The sequence below is a fragment of the Choloepus didactylus genome, chromosome 15, assembly GCF_015220235.1.
Source record: "Choloepus didactylus isolate mChoDid1 chromosome 15, mChoDid1.pri, whole genome shotgun sequence".
Classification (NCBI taxonomy): Eukaryota; Metazoa; Chordata; class Mammalia; order Pilosa; family Megalonychidae; genus Choloepus; species Choloepus didactylus.
Window position 1 is genome coordinate 84,094,063 of NC_051321.1, and position 21,301 is coordinate 84,115,363.

Below are 21,301 nucleotides of genomic sequence, written 5' to 3' on the forward strand. Positions count from 1 at the left end.
AAATTTCCTTCTTGGCTGTAGCAAGCTTGCTCCTTCTGTGTGAGCTTTTATAGGGCTCCAGTAAACTAGTAAAAGCCCACACTGAATGGGTGGGGCCATGCCTCCATGGAAATTATCCAATCAGAGTTATCACCCACAGTTGGGTGGGTCGCATCTCCATGGAAACACTCAAAGAATTGCAGTCTAATCAACACTAATACGTCTGCCCATACAAGATTACATCAAAGATAATGGCATTTTAGGGGACATAATACATTCCAAACTAGAACAACGTATCTTGTAGAAAAATAAAAAACAGAGATATGACAGTTCAAATAGTTCAGACAGTTCTGCCCATCTCAGAGAGCTTATGTCCTTGGAGATGTGAATGTCCCGTTCTCTCAGTCTTAGTTGCTACATGTCTCCACAGGGTGAGCATCTCATAGGTGGTATGGTTCTACTTTAAATAGAAAGGTGGTCCCTAAAGGTGATTGTACTAAATGTTATCGTACTTTATAATTAAGGTATTGTCAAGAGTGATTTTGGTTATGCAATTTTTTCTGCTTGTTTAGAAGCGTGGAATCCTATACACACTGAGTGAGCTGGTTTGAATCCATTATGTACCCCAGAAGGCCATGGTCTTTTAATCCATTCTTGTAGGGGCAGACTTATTATGGGTGGGATCTTTTAATTAGGTTGTTTCCATAGAGATGTGACCCACCCAGTTGTAGGCGGGACCTTTTACTAGCTTATTTCCAGGAGATGTGGCCCCACCCATTCAAGGTGGGTCTTGATTCATTTACTGGAGTTTAACTTTAGAGGACCGACGACACAGATCCAGCTGCTTATATATGCAGACAGAAAGATGTTTGGAGGTGCTAAACTAAGAGAGACGCTTAGAGAGAAAATTCCCAGAGACATTTTAGAGACAACCATTGAAACCAGAACCAGGAGAGAAACTAAGAGATGAAATTCAGAGTTTGCCCTGCAGAAACTAAGAGAGGACCCCCAGACACTTAGAGAGAAATGAATGCCCTGGGAGAAACAAGCAAGGACACATAGCCAAGAGAGAAAAGCTAAGCAGAAGCTAATGCCCAGAGAGGCCCAGCAGACTCCAGCCATGTGCCTTCTTCCCATGTGACAGAGGAACTCCAAATGCAATTCACCTTTCTTCAGAGAAGGTATCATCCTGTTGATGCCTGAATTGGGACATTTTCATGGCCTTAGAACTATAAATTTGTGGACTAATAAAACCCCATTGTAAAAGCCAATCCATTTCTGCTATTTTGCATTCCGGCAGCTTTAGCAAACCAAAACACTGGGGTTAAGTCTAAAGTCAATACATAAGACCAAAAGTCAGAAATCACTCTTAAAAGTTTGCTAAATCATAAGAAACAGTATAAAACCTTTTTGTGTGTATGTATACGCATACATACACACACACACAAACACATCATCCTGAACATTAATTCTTAGGCATATTTAAGTTGGAGAATCACTGAGCTAGACAAAAGGGTGAAAGGAAAATACTAAGGTTTAGGTTCACTCCGTTCTGCTTTAAAGATGGGGGATATGTAGAGAATTCTAAAATGTACCTTCTTGCCTTCTGCCTTACTTCGTTTTGTTTTAATGTCAAGCTTTTAAAATATTAATACTTACTAGTGGTTTATTTGTTGTGGGGGTAGCAAAGCTAGTAGAGTCTCACCTTTCTATGAGATAATTCTTAACTCAGATGATTATATTCTTGAGTCAGTCATTAAATAGATCTGTGATGCAACTTTGTTTTATTGTAGTTTTCTTTATATCTCTTTTCTTTTCCTTTGGTATTTTAATAAAATCATGTTTGAGAAGTCATGCTTCTCAGCCCCACTAGGGGAAACAAAAGATTTGAGATCAGTCCATGATTGAACTAGAGTGGGAAGAAAGGGAAGTTAGTGTGCCCCTTTCAGTTTATGGTGTCGATGGGACTCCATTAAGAGGGTGAAAGTGGGGTAAGTAGCTGGCAACTTCCCAATTAGACATTCTCCTTCTAGAGCTGTTCTGCTAATATGTTTTCCCCCTCTCCTCTCTCCTCCCCCTCAGTTTCAAGAAGATAACCTATATCCTTACCTGTCCAATTTATCATCTCAATTAAGGGATTATTTAAAGATTCCCTTTTAAGAATGTGCCCTGAGTGAGAATGGGGGTAAGTTCTGGTGTCCTTAGTTCAATGCCAATGGCCCTTTAGGATATGCTCAGACCCGGGCTAGACTTTATTTATGTATGGCTCCTATTATGGAAGAAGAACCAGAAGAAACATCATGTCCAAGATTGTGCACTGTGTGCTCAGCACTGAGTAGGAACTGTCCTAGGGAAAGAGCAAAGCATAAACCTTGAGAGACATAGAAATGAACTAGCTGCATCACCCTAATATCAGAGCCAGATAAAGACATTGCAAGAAAAGAAAATTACAGACCAGTATCCCTTATGAACATAGATGTGAAAAGCCTAACCAAAATACTAGCAAACCAAATGCAATAGCACATCAAAAGAATTAGCAACTGTGGTCAAGTGGGATTTATCCCAGGTATGCAAGGGTGGCTCAACATAAAATCAATTAATGTAATACATCACATTAATGGAACAAAGAGGAAAACCACGTGATCATCTCAGTTGACGCAGAAAATGCATTTGACAAAATCCAGCACCCTTTCTTTATAAAAATGTTCAGAAAACTAGGAATAGAAGGAAACTTCCTCAACATGATAAAGGGCATATATAAAAAAACCCACAGTTAACATCATACTCATTCGTGAAAGACTGAAAGCTTTTCCTCTAAAATCTGGATGCCCACTGTCACCATTCTTATTCAGCGTTGTACTGGAAGTTCTAGAGAGAGCAATTAAGCAAGGAAAAGAAATAAATGACATTCGAATTGGAAAGAAAGAAGTGAAAGTTTCCCTATTTACAGATGACATGATCCTATATATAGAAAATCCTGAGAAATCCACAAGAAAGTACTAGAGCTAAAAATGAGTTCAGCAGAGTGGCAGGGTACAAGGTCAACAGGCAAAAAGCAGTAGCGTTTCTATACCCTAGTAATGAATAATTTGAAAAGGGAGTCAAATATCTAGGAATAAATTTAGCCAAGGGTAAGGGACTTGTACATGGAAAACTACAAAACATTGCTGAAAAAAATTAAGAAGACCTAAATAAATGGAAGGACATTCCATGTTCATCGATTGGAAGATTAAATAGTGTTAAGATGTCATTTCAACCAAACATGATTTACAGATTCAGTGCAATTCCAGTTATAATTCCAACCACTTTCTTAGCCAGTCATCAGATTTATTTGGAAGGGTAGGGGTCCCTGAATAGCCAAAGCCATGTTGAAAAAGAAAAACAAAGTTGGAGGACTCAGACTTCCTAATTTTGAAACTTATTACAAAGGTACAGTGTTCAGAACAGCATGGTTCTGGCACAAGGGCAGACATATAAACCAATGGAATTGAATTGAGAGTTCAGAAATAAACCCTCACGTCTGTGGCCAATTGATTTTTTTTTTAATTAAATTCAGTTTTATAGAGATATATTCACGTACCAGTCATCCATGGTGTACAATCAGCTGTTCATAGAACCATCATATAGTTGTGCATTCATCACCCCAATCTATTTTTGAACATTTTCCTTACACCAGAAAGAATAAGAATAAAAAATAAAAGTAAAAAGGAACACTCAAACCATCCCACCCTATTTTTCATTTTGTTTTGTCCCCATTTTTCTCCTCATCCATCCATACGCTGGATAAAGGGAGTGCGATCCACAAGGTTTTCACAATCACACTGTCGCCTTTTGGCTCAGTTTTCCCTAGTCTTAACCAGATCAGCTTCATTCATATCTCTACTTGAAGTCTGGGCTCTTTTTCAGCTTTTTTTTTTAACAGTTGCTGTATGCATTAATACTGACATTCATATCTGCTGACCTCTAGCTTTGAGTTGCAGGTGTCACACAGATACCCAACCTTCCAGAGACCTATCAGGATTGGAGTTTGATAGTGTCAAGTATTTGCTTCTAGCTATTCTAAATACATTAAGACCTAAAAAGGGTTATCTATAGAGTGCATAAGAATATCCATCAGAGTGGCCTGTCAACTCTATTTGAAGTCTCTCAGCCAGTGAAACTTTGTTTCTTTTTGCATTCCCCTTTTGGTCTAGAAGATGTTCTCAGTCCCACGATTTCAGGTCCACATTCTTCCCCGGGAGTCATGTCCTGCATTGCCAGGGCGATTTACACCCCTGGGAGTCAGGTCCCACGTAGGGGGGAGGACAGTGAGTTCACCTGCCGAGTTGGCTTAGCTCGAGAGAGGGCTACATCTGCGCAACAAAGAGGTACTCGGGGGAGACTCTTGGGCACAATTATAAGCAGGTTTAGACTCTCTTTTGCAGTAATGAGCTTCATAAGGGCAAGCCCCAAGATAGAGTGCTTGGCATACCAAACCTTCAGTCCTCAATGTTTGTGAGAACATCAGCAACAATCCAGGTGAGCAATGCCAACACTTCTGCATTTTCCTCTGGCTCCTCAGGGTGCCCTGCAAATATATTTTTATTCTCTGCTCGGGTTATTTTGGGATGTGTCGCTATTTCACAGTAACCCGTACAAACCTACCAGATCTCATTTCCTGTTCAGAGTTCCATGTAATTATGGTGCTTGAACAAACTGACTGTAGAAGTTATATCGTTAAGGAAATATAGGTCCTGCACCAAATAAACTTCTCTTCCCTTGGTCTCACAAGGAAGTTGAAGTTTTAAAACACAGCCAGTTTCGACCTTTACCTTTTGGCTCAGTTTTCCCTAGTCTTAACCAGGTCTGCTTCATTTATATCTCTACTTGAAGTCTGGGCTCTTTTTCAGCTTTTTTTTTTTTTTTTTTTAACAGTTGCTGTATGCATTAGTACTGACATTCATATCTTCCGAGCTCTAGCTCTGAGTTGCAAGTGTCACACAGATACCCAACATTCCAGAAACCTATCAGGTTATATACAAGGGGATCAGCATCCCAGAATTTGGAGATAGCCATTACAATTCAGGAATAGATGTGACTTACAATCTGGGGACTATTACAATAATCATTTCCCTGTTTGCCTGTGCTCTAAGATTCAATTCTGAGTTTACATACTGTAGTTAGTCTGTGTTGGTGAGGCATTATAGTGTTTGCCTTTGTTTCTGGCCTTCTTCACTCAAAATGCTGTCTACAGGATTCATTCACCTCGTTGTGAGTCTCACAGCTTCATTGCTTTTCGTAGTTGCTCAATATTCCATTGCATGCATACACCACAGTTCACCATTCTGTTCCTCAGTCAGAGTACCCTTAGGCTACCTCCACCTTTTGCAAATCATGAATACTGCCTCCATAAACACCAGTGTTCAAATGTCCATTCATGTCTCTGCTCTCAGATCTTCTAAGTATATACCCCATAATGAGGTTGCAGAAAGGTATGGCACCCACATACTTAGCTTCTTGTGGAACCACCACACTGACCTTTAAAAAGGCTACACCATTCTGCCTCCTCATCAACAGTAAATAGGTACATACATCTCTCCATGTTTTCTCCAGCACATTTATCCCTATTTATATTTTTTCCTGCAATTTTATAGAGATATAGTCACATACCATACAATTATTGTGGCCAATTGATTTTTTTTAATTAATTAATTTTTTATTGAGATCGTTCAGATACCATACAACTATCCAAAGATCCAAAGTGTACAATCAATTGTCCACAGCCCATTATACAGCTGTGCATCCATCAACACATTTTTTTTTTCAATTTTTAGAACATTTTCACTACTCCAGAAAAGAAACAGACAAAAAAAAAAGGAAACTCACATTCTCCCATGCCCCTAACCACGCCCCCCCTCCATTATTGATTCATAGTTTTTGTATAGTACATTTGTTACTGTTGATGAAAGAATGTTAAAATACTACTATAGTTTATAGTTTGCAATAGGTGTATATTTTTTCCCTATATGCCTCTCTATTATTAACTTCTAGTTATAGTGACATACATTTGTTCTAGTTCGTGAGAGAGATTTCTAATATTTGTATAGTTAATCACAGACATTGTCCACCACAAGATTCACTGTTTTATACATTCCCATCTTTTAACCTCTAACTTTCCTTCTGGTGATGTGCGTGACTCTGAGCTTACCCTTTCCACCACATTCACACACCTTTTAGCACTGTTAGTTATTCTCACTACATGCTACCATCAACTCTGTCCATTTCCAAATATTTAAGTTCACCCTAGTTGAACATTCTGCTCATAATCAACTGCTCCCCATTCTTTAGCCTCATTCTCTATCCTGGTAACTTACATTTCATGTCTATGAGTTTACGTATTATTATTATTTCATATCATTGAGACCCGGCAATATTTACCTTTATGTGTCTGTCTTATTTCACTCAATTAAGTGCCCTCAGGGTTTCTTCATCAACCCATTTCTTTTAAGATGGTTTTTTTCAAACACTATACATTCTATCCTAAGTAAACAATCGTTGGCTCCCCATATAGTCACATATTTATGTATTGAGCACCATCGCCACTCTCTATATAAGGACATTTCTTCCCCAAAGATGGAGGAAGAGTCAAAGAAGGCAGAGAGGCAAAAGAAAAAGGCAAGAGAAAGAGAGAAAAACAAAAAAAGAAATTTGATGACTAGAAGGTGACAAAAGGAAAGATAGCATTAACCTGAAGTAGAATAGAGAGACAACATCACCAATGCCTGGAGTCCCATACCCTTCCCCTATTTCCCACACCCCCATATGCATTTAGCTTTGGTGTATTGCTTTTGTTACATTAAAGGAAGCATAATACAATGTTTCTGTTAATTCTAGCCTCTAGTTTGCATTGATTGTATTTTCCCCCCAATCCCACCCTATTTTTATAACATCTTGCAATGTTGACATTTATTTGTTCTACCTCATATAAAAACATATTTGTACCTTTTATTACAATCTTTGAGCATCCTAGGTTTCCCTGAGTTGCACAGTCCCAGTCTTTGTCGTTCGTCTTTTGTTCTGGTGTCCCACATTGCTGTGCTACTATCTCCCAAAATTGTTTTCCAAACCTCTCACTCCTGTCTTTTCCTTTCTGTCTGCAGTGTTTCCTTTAGTGTTTCCTGTAGGGCAGGTATCTTGTTCACCAACTCTGTCATTGTCTGTCTGTCAGAGAATATTTTAAGCTTTCCCTCATATCTGAAGGATAGTTTTGCCGGATATAGGATTCTTGGTTGATGTTTTTTCTCTTTCAGTATCTTAAATATATCACCCCACTTCCTTCTTGCCTCCATGGTTTCTATTGAGAAATCCTCACATAGTCTTATCAAGCTTCCTTTGTATGTGATAGATCATTTCTCTCTTGCTGCTTTCAGGATTCTCTCTTTATCTTTGATGTTTGATAATCTGATTATTAAGTGTCTTGGCGTAGCCTTATTCAGATCTATTCTGTTTGGGGTACGCTGCGCTTCTTGGGTTCTTAATTTTATGTCTTTCATAAGAGATGGGAAATTTTCATTGATTATTTCCTCTAGTATTGCTTCTGCCCCTTTTCCCTTCTCTTCTTCTGGGACACCAATGATATGTAAATTCTTGCTTCTCGTTTTGTCTTTAAGTTCCCGGAGATGATGCTCGTATTTTTCCATTCTTTTCTCTATCTGTTCTTTTGCGTGTAGGCTTTCAGGTGCCTTGTTCTCCAGTTCCTGAGTATTTTCTTCTGCCTCTTGAGATCTGCTTGTGAGAAACAAGCACTATTCCTAAAAGGAATAAACGCTCACCCAATTGTGGAGAAGAAAAGAATTTATTCATGATCTTGCCAGAACGGGCGCCCAACCAAAATGTAGGGGTTGGCGCCCAGAACAACAGACTCAGCAGTATTTATTCCCTAAACCTAACCGCAAATCCCTCCCCTGTTTCTCCATTGGCTGGGTACTCCAGAGGTTACGTTCTATTGGACAAGCCTAACTAGCCCGCGCAAATTTGAAACATGCAGCCTGCCCAAATTGGAAACATTTGAAATACCTTTCCCACACAAATTTGCAACATTAGGAAGGGTTGGAACCAATCCCCACCCCTGACTATAATGGTTATGCCCAGGCCTCTTTAGAGCCAGTCTGGACTAGTTTGGTAACAAGTTATGAGGCTATTTTGAGAACCTCTATTCTGAGGCTCCACCCTGCAAGGATAGTAGATAGTGGGCGGATAAGCAGGGGGACTGACTGTGGATAGTGGGCGGATAAGCAGGGGGACTGACTGTGGATTACAGTTTGTCTTTTTAACCTTCTACCATTTCCTTAACTGCCCCACCCTGCTAGGCACACCTGTCCTGTGTGAAAGCTAAACTTAATCTCATTCTCACATGCTGTTGTATGTTTCCAGTGTGTCTTTCATCTCTTGTGTTGTGCCTTTCATTTCCGTAGATTCTGCCAGTTGGTTTTTTGAACTTTCAATTTCTACCTTATGTACGTTCTGTGTTTTCATTATACGGTTCATCTCTTTTGCCAAATCTTCCCTAAACTCTTTGAATTCACTTATTATTAGTTGTTTCAAGTCCTGCATCACAGTTGAAGTGCAAGTTTGTTCCCCTTACTGGGCCATAACCTTGTTTTTCTTGGTGTAGGTTGTAGTTTTCTGTTGTCTAGGCATGGTTTCCTTGGTTACCCCAATCAGGCCTCCCCAGGCCAGAATGGGCTAAGGTCCCAGAAGGAAGAAATATTCAGTATCTGGTTTCCCTGAGGGCGTGTCTTAGAAAATTGGTACACCCTGTGATGCCTCCGGTCACTGTGCTTTTCTGCCCAGCAGGTGGTGCCTGTTAGCGTATAATTCTTGACTGGTGTAAGGAGGTGTGGCTCTTTTTCCCCAAGTTCTGAATGAAAGGCAGGTAGTAGAGCTGGGCCCCACCCCTTTCCTCTTAGAGAAGATAGATGCCCTATGGGGAGGTCATTAGCATTTCAGTGGTCTCTCTCTGCCTGTGCTATACTTGTCTTGGTCACAAAACTGGGAACTGAGAATGGCTGAGGCTTTCTCCACTGAGTCGAAAAAGGAACAGAGCTAGTCCGAGGAGACCCTCCAGCTCTCCAAGGTCAGTCATCACCCAAAGCCTCTGTCTACTTGTTGGGGATTTGTACCTTGTAGTGAGCAGTTCATACTCCCTAATTAAAACCCCAGTTGGAGCTCAGCTGAGCTATATTTGCTTGCTGGGAGAAAGCTGCTCTCTGGCACCACCAGGCTTTGTAGCTCAGGCTGTGGGGGAGGGGTCTCCCGATTCGGATCCGCGGTTTTTACTTACAGATTTTATGCTGTGATCTTGGGCATTCCTCCCAATTCAGGTTGGTGTATGATGAGTGGACGGCATGTTTGTCCCCCTGCAGTTATTCCAGATTATTTACTAGTTGTTTCTGGTTTTTTTTAGTTGTTCCAGGGGGACTACTTACCTTCTACTCCTCTCCGTGCCGCCATCTTAGATCCTCCGTGGCCAGTTGGTCTTTGACAGAGATGTCATGTCCACTCAGTGGGAAAAGAGTAGTCTCTTAAACTAATGGTGCTGGGAAAACTGGTTTTCCATATGCGAAAGAATGAAGGTGGATCTCGACCTCACACCATGTATAAAAATTAAGTCAAAATGGATCAAATATCTAAATATAAGAACCAAAACTATAAAACTCCTAGAAGAAACCATAGGGAGACATCTTCAGGACCTTGAATTAGGCCTTATTTTTTAAGACTTTATACCAAAATCATGAGCAACTTAAGAAAAAATAGATAAATGCGACTTCATCAAAATTTAAAAACATCTGTGCATCAAAGGACTTCATCATGAAAATAAAAAGACATCCTACAGAATGGGAGAAAATATTTGTAAACCACAGATCCAGTAAGGGTTTAATATCCAAATGTGTAAGGAAATCCTACAACTCAACATTAAAAAATCAAACAACTCAATTAAAAAATGGGCAGAAGACTTGAATAGGCATTTCTCCAAAGAAGATAACACTGATGCCCAAGAAGCACGAGAAAGATATGCAACATCATTAACCGTTAGGAAAGAGTGCAAAACAATACAGAAGATCATGGAAACTAAAGTCTGATTCTTTGAAAAGATCAATAATATGGATAAAATTCTAACTGGGTTGATCAGGAAAAAAGAACAAATTACAGTAATAGGAATAAAAAGAGAGGACATGACTAGATGTTATAGACCTTAAATTGGACAACTTAGAGGAAATGAGCAAATTCCTTGAAAGCTGCAAATTACCAAAGCTCATTTAAGTAGAAATGGATAACCTGAACAGCCCTGTATTTGTTAAAGAATTTAAATTTGTAATTACAACCTTCCTTCAAAAAAAACTCTAGTCTTAAAAGGCTTCGCTGAAGTGTTCTTTCAAGCATTTAAGGATCAAACATTTCAGGATGAAGTATCAGTTTTACAGAAAGTCTTTAAGAAAATAAAAGAGAGTAAAACCCAACTCGTTTTGTGAGCTCAGCATTACCTAATATCCCCTATAAAAGTAGATGCAGAGACCTTTGAGGAAATTTTAGCCAACGAAATCAGGTTTATATGAAAAGAATAATATGTTGTGACCAAGTGGGATTCACCCTAGAAATACAAGGTTAGTTTAACATTTGAAAATCAGTGTAATTTACCATAGAAACCAACTAAAAATACTATATGATTAACTTAACAGTTTCAGAAAAATCATTTCACAAAATCAAACATCCATTAATAAAAATTTTCAGTAACTAGGAATTGAAAGGAACTTTCTCTGCTTAATAGAGTACATCTAGTAAAATCCTGTAATGTCATCATATCTAACGGTAAGAGACCAAAGGTTTTCCCCTTAAGATCAGGAATAAGGGAAAGATAATCTGCTTGCATCACTTCTACTTGGCATTGTTTCAGAGACTATCACTAGCGCAATAGAAAAGGAATTCAAGGTATCCACATTTGAAAGGAAGAAATAAAACTGCTTGGGCATGTAGAAAATCTCAAAGAATACAAAAAAGGTATAGAACTCTAAAGTGAGTTTAGCAAGGTCACAGGATAGATCATTTAATAACAATTATTTGTGTTTCTCTATAGTACCAATGAATAATTGGAAATGAAAAGAAACTATTACTAATAATGGCATCAGAAACATTAATACTTTCAGACAAGTTGAGCAAAATTTGTACAAGACCTGGTATGTTGGAAATTACAGACATTGCTCAGAGAATTTACAGGGTACTCAAATAAATGGACATGGATACCATGTTAATGTATATGAAAACTAAAAATTGTTATTGTGCCATTTCTTCCCAAATTGATATATACCATTCGATTCATTTCCAATCTGTATCCCTGCAGGTGTCTTTTAGAAGTTGACAGGTTCATTCTAAAATTTATGTGAAAATGCATATGACCCAGAATAGCCAAAATAATTTGAAAAAGAGCAAAGTTGAATGACTTACATTAGCTGATTTCCAGACTTACTATAAAACTGCATTAATCAGGAGGTATGATATTATGCTATTGGTCTAGGCATAGATACAGAGATTAATAGAATAGAAATAGAACCACATATGTATGTTCATTTCACTTTTGGCAAAAATGTCAAGAAAATTTGATGGAGGAAAGGGTTATCTATTCAATAAATGATTCTGGAGCAATTGGACATCCAAATGCAAAAACAGGGAGCCCTAACCTTTACCTTACACCATTCACAGAAATTAACTTGAAATGTATCATAGATTAAAATTAACTTGATTGCTAATACCATAAGACTTTTAGGAGAAAGCACTGAGGAAAATCTTTGTGGATTTGCAGCAGGCAGTGATTTCTTAGATCAGATGTGCAAAGCCAGCCTTAAAAGGAGAAACAAAACAGAAAATAAACCAACCAGTTGGATTAAATCTGAATTAAAAATGTTTGTTCTTCCAAAGATTCTAATACAATTCCTGCCAAAATCCTAGCAATTTTTTTGTAGATATGACAAGCTTATTTTAAAATTGATCTAGAAAGGCAAAGTAACTGGAAACAACATTGAATAAGAAGAATAAAGTTGGAGGAATCACACTACCTGATTTTAAGACTTAAAATATAGCTCTAAAGTCAAGACATTGTGGTACTGGCCAAGAGATAGTAATCAGTAATAAAAAAATGTGGTATATGTATGCATACAGTGGAATACTATTTAGCAATAAGAAGGAATGAGGTCCTGAAGCAAGTGACAACTTGGATGAACCTTGAAGACATAATGTTGAGTGAAGTAAGTCAGACACAAAAGGACAGATATTGTGCGATTTCACTAATTAACTAGAATGTGTAAACTCTTAGTCATAAAATGTAGAATATAGGTTACCTAGAGATTGACAGTAGCCAGAGAATAGGGTGCCGTTGCCTAATAATTTACAGAATTGTTAACGAGGTTAAACTTAAATGTTTGGAAATGGATAGAGGTGATGGTAGTTCATTATTGGGATTATAAGTAAAGTGCCATATTGTAGGTGAATTGATTGAAAGCGGTTGTTTAAAGTCTTGTATCTCCCCGATTAACACTACAAATATAAAAAAGTTCTTGCGTGAACTACTGCAAATGTATGACATTTGTACAAAGAGTTAATAATAGAGTGGTATATGGGAGGAAATGACCTATTGCAAGCTACGGACTATAATTATCAGTAATACCTTAATATTCTTTTATGAACAGTAACGTGTTCCACACCAATACTAGGGGTCAATAATGGGGGGGTAAGGGATATGGAGTGTTTGGGATTTTCCTTTTTGTGTGTCTGTTATTCTCTTTGGAGCAATGAAAATTGTCTAAAATTGAGTGTGATGATTGCACAACTAAGTGATGATACTGTGAGATATATACTTTGGATGGAATATATGGTATGTTAATATATCTCAATAAAATTTGCAGTTTAAAAAAATGGAGCACTGCAGGGATGAATTTTAAAAGCCTTAGGCTGGGAGAAAGAAGTCGAGCATAAAAGATTACACCACTGTATGATTATGTTTGCATGAGAATCTAGAAAAGGCACAAGTACTAGGATTGAAAGGAGGTTAGTGGTGAACAGGGTCCAGTGGCAGAGGATAGAGATTCACCGTCAGGGAACATTTTGAGATGATAGAAATGATTTTGGTAGTGCTTACAGGATTACAAATGTATTTATCAAAGCCATCAGATTTTCCAGTTAAAATTGGTAAATTTTTTACCATATTTTTTTTGTTGTAGAATATAACATACATACATAAAAGTGATAGCTTTCCAAGTGCAGTTTAACAAGTAGAGAGCAACTTTCAAAGAATATTATGGGTTACAATTCCACAGTTTCAGTTATTTCCTTGTTATGAAATATAACATATATACAAAAAAGGTAATATCTTTCGAAGTATGATTTTAACAAGTAGATATATAGGAAATTTTCAAAGTTGTTATGAGTTATATAGGACCATTGTTTCAGTTATTTCCTTATTGTGAAATATAACATATATACAAAAAGGTATAGCTTTCAAATTACAATTTAACAAGTAGCTATAGAACAAATTTCAAAGGATGGTATGGGTTACAGTTCCACTTTTAATTCTTTCCTTCTAACTATTGTAATACCCTAGCAGCTAAGAAAAAGAAAATTATGTAGAGATTCAGTAATCATAATCCTTTGTTAAATTCCATCTTTTCTGTTGCTACTCCTTCCTCTAGTTTAATCAGTTTCCTGATCTTCAGAGATGTCTGGGCAGTGACCACCCTAACCTGTTCATGTTGAAAAGGGGTGTCAACTTTATGAACAAAAGGGATACACCTAGTTGATGTTCTTGAAGAGTCTATTGCCTCTGGGTTTGGGACTTAGCTGGCATAGGAGCACTCTGAAGGATTTGTTTCTGACGAATAAACTTAGTGAGTGAAACTTCTGTAGAGTCTCAGATAGAGATCCAGGTATTCTCTAAGGTTTTGGGGACTACTGTTGACTTGGGCCTATCATATTGTTGTCATTGGGCATATCTTAGGTGAAGCTTGCATAGGAGTAACCTCCAGGACAACATCCTGACTCTATTTGAATTCTCTTAGCCACTAAAACCTTATTTTGTTGCCTTTCTTTCCCCCTTTTGGTCAAAAAGGCATCCTCAGTCCCTCAATGCCAGGGTCAGACTCATTCCCAGAATCCAAGTCCCACATCGCCAGGAACGCTCATTAACCTTGGGGGTCCTGTCCCAGATCAGGGGGAGGGTGATGAATTTAGGCTTAGAGAGAGAAAGTCCACATTTGAGCACCAAAAGAGGTTTTCTGGAGGTGATTCCTAAGCATGATTACAGGTGGGCTCAGCCTCCTCTTTACAGCTGTAAGTTTCACCTAAGGAAGCCTCAGTATCGAGGGCTTGTTTTATAAAGTAGGGGGTTCCTAAGTTCACGTAGCGTATGTTATATCGACGATAATCCATCCATATCTCACATCATCATCACTTAGATATGTAATCCTCATCGCTCTCCATTTTAAACAATTCTCATGACCCAAAGCATGTCGTAACTCTTGTCAGCCTTTAATTGTTTGTCCGTAGTATTTGTATCATGCTAGTATGATATTCCTATTAATTATAGTCCCTAGTATGCAATGTGTGGACTTTTCCCATGTAAAAATTGGTAAATTTTTGAGTACCTTTGCATGCACTTTCTTCTGCCTGAAGAACTCTTTTCTCTCCCTGCTGAGTTAACTTATATTCAGTGTTGAGATCTTACACAAACCTCGCTTTGGCAGGGGAATCCCTTCCTGACCCCCTATTGGTATCCCCATCCCTTCAGAGTCCTCACATGTATAGCAGTCACTGATCATCATAGTCTCTTTTTCTGTCTTAACTGCAGCTCTGCAAACTCCAGCTCTTGTTACTGTTGGTGTTCACAGTACTTAGTATAGTTTTTGACTCAGGGACTCAAAACTGTTTACATGACTGAATATGAGTGAGTAGAGATTTCTGTCTCCTTCTATTCATAGGAGTGGTGTCTGTGGCTTCTTAGAGCCGAGGATACCTCCAGCTGGGTGGCCTCTATCTGCTGCCACTGCTTTGTTTGGACTGTGAGGGCACCATGAACCCCACTCTTGTTGCTGGTCCACCTGGTTTTGAGAATGGGAAGAAGCCTTTTCTTTTCCCGACCTTTATTCTTTTAACAGAAAGGGAAACCTGCCCAGGTGCATGTTCCTGGATCTACTCAGCTTTTTCTTTGATTTCCAGCCATTCGAGAAACTCTGAAGCACAGCCTTTTTGTTACCTGCTTTGGTAACAGCGAGTCAGCTCCTGTGACGTGCCTTAGAATACCTATTTCTCTCCTGGTCTTTACTTTTCTTAGGAGAGGAATGCACTCTTCCAGGTAGACATAGGAACTGTCACCAGCAGGCACAGTTGGATCACTTGGCTTGAAGCCTGTTTAAACTTCCAGCAGTTGAACACACTATTGTCTCTGTCCTCTGTCTCTGAGACTCGGTCGCTGGAGGGCTGGATGAAGGGCCTGGCACCCACACTTTCCTCTCCTCCTCCCACTTCTCTTCCTTCTTCCTTTCCTACTTTAGTAGGGAAGAGGGAATTCAAGTTAAGGTAGGAGATTGATCTGGATGGCCAGTACCCATATTTAATCATTGTATGAATATGGTTGAGTTTTTAAATCCTTACTAAAATTCTTGTCTTTGAGCTTATAGTCTGTCCACTTAAAATTTATGAAGCATCTCATTTCAGAACATTCTGCCCCTCTGTCCTCTTAGGATTATTACGTATTAGTTCATTTACTAATTTTGGAACTGTTTCTCTAGTCCTTTCTTTCATTTATCTGACTCCTTTATCTAATTCCTCAGTTACCTCCATTTTGTTAATCTTCTATTGTAAAGCTTACATTGTTTGGATTTTCTTGTTTAGTTTTTGTTTAATTTTAACTCCATCAGACCGAAGAATCCTCATTCATTTTCTCTCTCTCATCTGGATTATTGTCATAGCCTTTCAGGTTTTTTGTTTCCAGGCTTGCTCTCCCTCCCTCCTGCCCTCCACCTCCCCATGGCTCCCTCCCCCCCATTAAAATTCAGTTCTTCCAAGTTCAGGAGCCTCTGCAAGATCTGGCCGCAGATCACAGCACAGTGTCTGGCACATGGTAGGCACTTCAGTAAATATTTGTTTAATTCTTCGCATTGTAAGTTTTAAGATTTTTTTTTTTTTATGCCAGCATTATCTCACAGCCACAAAAGAACCAGTAATTCTTCAGACCTTACTGGTTTCATGGTTTATCAGAGGGCAAAAGTAGGTTAGCACTGTCTTGCATGCATTTTGGAATAGGCTACTTTTGTATAGTAAAGGTGGTTAATAGATTTGTAAATAACCAATACCTAAATGGATAGAACAAGACTGTCTTGACTTTTAATCCAGCAGGTGGTAAAGAACTGTTGTCAGAACTTGGTCCCTGCTTTTGAGGCCTGAAACAGTTCAGAACAATATTGCTTTGTGTTTCATATCCTAATATACTGAATGTTCTTTCTCTCTTCTTGATCTTATATTTTCTACCCTGTTTCTCATCCTTTCAACCATTGCAACCTCAGCACTTGCATTATATCAGGATGTGGCTGCTGGGGTAAAGAGGTTGAAGGCCTCTGTCTGTTACAGTGAAAGCCCCCCTACACTCTGATGCTCCTTTTTCGGTAGGTAGGGGCTATGCCTGCTGACTAACTAGTCTGTTACTGGTTGTTTCTTCCCCACCTGAAACTTTAAATGAAACTGTTACTTTTGAACAAAAATTTTATCAATTTCCCACAAAAATTAAGATTTCAATACTCTGTATTAAACATGTAAAAATAACTGGTTTTAAAATTTCAACTGTGGAATTGACTTTAAAAACTTGTTTATCATTATTTGCTTGCTTTATGTATGACAGATGCTAATTAGGTTCTGTGGTGTTTTTTTCTATTTTTCTTTTTTAATGAAGCAGCTCTTAACGTGATTTAGCAATCTGTACTACTGTCTGTTAATAGAGAGTGAGAGTTTATATTTTGAGATTAAATAAGGTCATTTTGTTAATATCACATTTTGTTCCGTTTTGCAGCTTTTTGGTGAATTTTTGGATGAAGCCATAAAATTAATTGCTTGCCATCATGAGCAGAAGCAAGCGTGACAGCAATTTTTATAGTGTAGAGATTGGAGATTCTACATTCACAGTCCTGAAACGATATCAGAATTTAAAACCTATAGGCTCAGGAGCTCAAGGAATAGTATGGTAAGTTTTTGCCTTGAAAAATTAGGCAAAGAATTTTTAATTACTACCTTTTCTCTTTTCATAATAGATACCTTGGTAAATATTTAACTTTCCTAAAAAATTTAAATTAAAACTATAAAGATTAAATTAACATAATAATATGGTAAATTGTTTTATTTAGGGATTAATGCAAATAGTAAGCAAAAAATTGTTTAAACTGTTTAAATTGTTTGATGGTTGTGTGGCTATCAAAATCAACATAGCTTTATAAATCAGCAATGTCATCTGTAAATATAAACAGTGATTAAATACTTGCCCGTAAGCCATGTAGAGATAAATATCTATATCAAGAAAGAATGTGGCATGCTTATTAATTCCTTGTATACATTCTATTCCCATAGCTAATTGTTTAATGAGAAGCTTCACTTAATCATCACTTTCATACTCACAATGAAACTCTGGAATTTCAGAAATATTATTTTACCCTGGGGAATAGAGTCAGCTAATATCATTTCACTGTATGTGTTTCAAAACTCATATGTATCTTTAAATTGATTTACAAGCTAATTTCTTCAACAGGCCCAGGCTTTATAGATCAGCATAATTCCTTATAAACTGAAAGAAAGTGCACTTTGGGATAGTTCTGCTAATGATTTTAGATTCTAACTTAGCATAATAGCTAGTGTTTTGGGAAATTCTAGACCTCACTCAAGCACAATTACATCTTTATTACTTCTTCTTGAACCAGATTTGTTTCAGAATCTATTAAAAAATCATAAGTGTTTATGACTCAGTAATTCTCTGAGGTTCTAGCAAAACTCTTGCTCATGTGCACAAAGAGACATGTATAACGCTGTTCTTTGCAGCACTTTTTGTAATAGCAAAAATTGGAGATATCCTTGAGTCTAGTAGGAGAAGAAAGAAAAACTGTGGTGTCTTCATACAGGGAAATACTTTATAATGTTTAAATTGAACCACAGCCATAAGTAGCAACATGGATAATCTCAGAAATGCAGTGTTCTGTTTAAAGGCAAGGTATATACAGGTATTACACCATTATTGGTACAATATACATACACTATGATACCATTTTGATATAATTTATAATATACATAATATATATAATGATATAAAATAATTTATATAATATATAATTTATAATTTATGGATGCATACATATGTAGACAATTATAAAGGTATGCATAAACACCAAACTCAGGGTAGTGCTAATCTCTGAGAATAAAGGGAAAGGAGTTTTACCTATAAAATTATATTTCTTTAAAAACAAATTCAGGACAACTATGGTAAGATAGTAAGATGTAACAAATTTGCGTTAATAGGAACATTGGCAATTATTTTATTCTCTTCACAATTCTTGAAGTAATACATGGTATCAAAAATTACAGAAGCTGGGATCATTTCATAAATCATTATTAGCTGATTGTCATTTTATTTTAAGAAAGTAAACAACCACAAATTAAACTTACTGAAAATGATGTGATCAAGTCAGTATCACAAAGATTTGCAAAGCCGGCTCTTGTTTCAGATTCTAGCTCTGTGCTTTGCTGACTTTATGATTTTTGGTAAGTTAAAACTTCTCAGCCTGTTTTCTCACCTCATTTATAGAGTTGATGTGTGGGTTAGATTATATTATTTATAAAATACTTAATAGTGTTTAAAAATATGTTTCAGTGCCTTCACTTATCCTCAGGTAAGTCCGTATTGAAATTCTTTGGCATACAAAAATTTTTAAAAAATAAATTGTTTCAGAAACTCTCTTGACTGCTCCTGTCCTAAGGAATAAATATCTTCAAATTTTCACGTAAGGTGATAATTTCCATCAAAAAACTACTGTGATACAGGCAAATAGAAGCAAAAAATTGTTTAAACTCCTGTGACTATCAAAATCAACTGAAGAACTTAATAAAAAAATAATTAAAAAAAATTATTCTGGACCCCAAATAAAGATAATATTATTCACTGGTTTGGAACCCCTAAATCCCCAGATGTTTCTGATTTTTGCATATTTAGGAATCAACACTTAGAAATCTGATTTATTCAGATACAAAATAGAGAAATCCACTCAGATGCTTTTGAACTTTTAGAGGTTGAAGTATTTCTTTGATTTTCTTATCTTAAAAATAAAAACCTGCTTTTTTCTGAAGAGTCAAAAATTCTGATCTTTTTGTATGACCCCTAATATTTTGTGTGTGTGTGTGTGTTGGGCAAGACACATCTATAAATTTTGTATTTTTAAAGTAAGAATTATAACATTAATGTATGTATATTTTGTTGTGCACATATGTATGTATATACACTTAGACACTCAGACACACAATAGTTACATGGTATATATAGATTGTATAGATGTGCCCACTCATACAGTATCAATTTGTTAATATATATAGTTCTACACTATATTTGATATGGAAGATGGCTACAAAAAAATTCAAGTTTTCAGTTAGGTGAGAGAAATTTTAATCAGTAGTGCTGACTTTCCAACTATTACATAAACAGAAATATAGAGTATTTGTGCATTGTGTGGTCCAGTATGAAAAACATGGACATGTCTTAGTCTGCTAGTCCCAACTTTGCATTCGGCTTTCTGGCTAACTTTGGACAAGTCCCTTGACTTCTGGCCCTGCATCAGGCAGTGGTGAATCCACAAGAGATCTTCTTAAAATCTCTTTCAGTAACAAAATTCTGTATTTTTTAAGGCACTTTCCCTTATTCATGCTTCATTTTCTCTTTTCTGGCTATACTACCGGTACTGTTTGTTCAGTGTCATGGCATAGATGAAGATGTAAAGAGTAATGAATATGATGTCAATGGCCCAGAATTACAGGTTTCACTGACAATTATGAAATAACTTCTGATGTCCTGAAATCTAACATTTGCACTTTTTAACACTTTGACTTTTAGTTTATCCTCCAAAAACAAATTTTTAAGTGCTTTACTTTTTAAATTACAAAATTCTTCAGTTATCGGTACTTCTGTATGTCCTTTCCTCTTTCTATATTAGTTTTGTGTCCAAAGAGGATAGAAGTGATGTGTTTAAGTAGAATTCTTCAGCAGGGATATTTTGAGTAGAATTCCTGGCCACATATGCTTTCCACCCTGTCTTCCCTTTGTGTAGGTGCAGGGGCAAATACTCATTTCAGCTTTGCTACCTAGTGGACTCACATGCTCGTTAAACAGCTGGGCATGCTGGCCCAGTGCATGCATGTTGGATCCTGAGGACACACAGTGAATAAGCAGGGTCCCTGTCTTCATAGCGCATTGTCTCTTTGACTCCTTTTACATTTTAAGAAGCAGTTGCAAACAAGAGAAAAAGAAAAGAAAGAGTTGGTATACATTGTCGGAATATGCCATAATCTAGGTATAGAAGAAATACGTTAAATAAAGAATACGAAATTGATCCAGTTATTTATCTTTGGAGAAAGTGAGGAATCTGCATGAGTATTTCATAAATTCAGTTTTACAACTTTTTGGTTGATTTTTTGTTTTTGTTTTTAAATTTCTAATTGCAGTGCAGCTTATGATGCCATTCTTGAAAGAAATGTTGCAATCAAGAAGCTGAGCCGGCCATTTCAGAATCAAACTCATGCTAAGCGGGCTTACAGAGAGCTAGTTCTTATGAAATGTGTTAATCACAAAAATGTAAGTGAACATACTAGTTTTCTTAAGTATAGATGAAATCAGTATTCATAAATATGTAAATATCAGAGACGATTTTTAAGTATTGAGGGTTTAAGTTGTTCTGGGTTGAAATCTTCTTTAAAATGGATATATTTCTGCAGTGTGAAGTTTGTTCTCAACTTTTAAATTATCAAAAGAAAAACGGCTTCTGACATTAGACTGTATGTGTAATTTTTATGACATTTGATTTGTAGCAGGAGTTTTAAAGAGATGAGTACTTTAGAAGAACTTATTTGGGCTTGATCTCATCTTCTACTTTGTTCTCTGTTGGGCTCTATCTTCATCTTAGCACACAGATGAAATCGTTTCAATTATACTTTGACACTGGAACTTTGTTTAATAATACTGGATCTACAATTCAAATTACTTCCCCCATCCCATCCCCAC

The 21,301-nt window shown here is 37.1% G+C and overlaps 1 protein-coding gene across 4 annotated transcripts in view; it reads left to right on the plus strand.

The window, feature by feature from the left end:
- The window catches only part of MAPK8 (mitogen-activated protein kinase 8), an 81,625-nt gene that overhangs the window by 19,532 nt on the left and 40,792 nt on the right, over window positions 1-21,301 (plus strand). For all 4 annotated transcript variants that reach the window (XM_037803752.1, XM_037803751.1, XM_037803754.1 and 1 more), the window contains 2 exons: window positions 17,066-17,236; window positions 20,746-20,875. In XM_037803752.1, coding sequence (XP_037659680.1) covers window positions 17,115-17,236; window positions 20,746-20,875 — 252 coding nt within the window. In that variant the 5' untranslated portion in view covers window positions 17,066-17,114. The remainder of the gene's footprint in view (window positions 1-17,065; window positions 17,237-20,745; window positions 20,876-21,301) is intronic.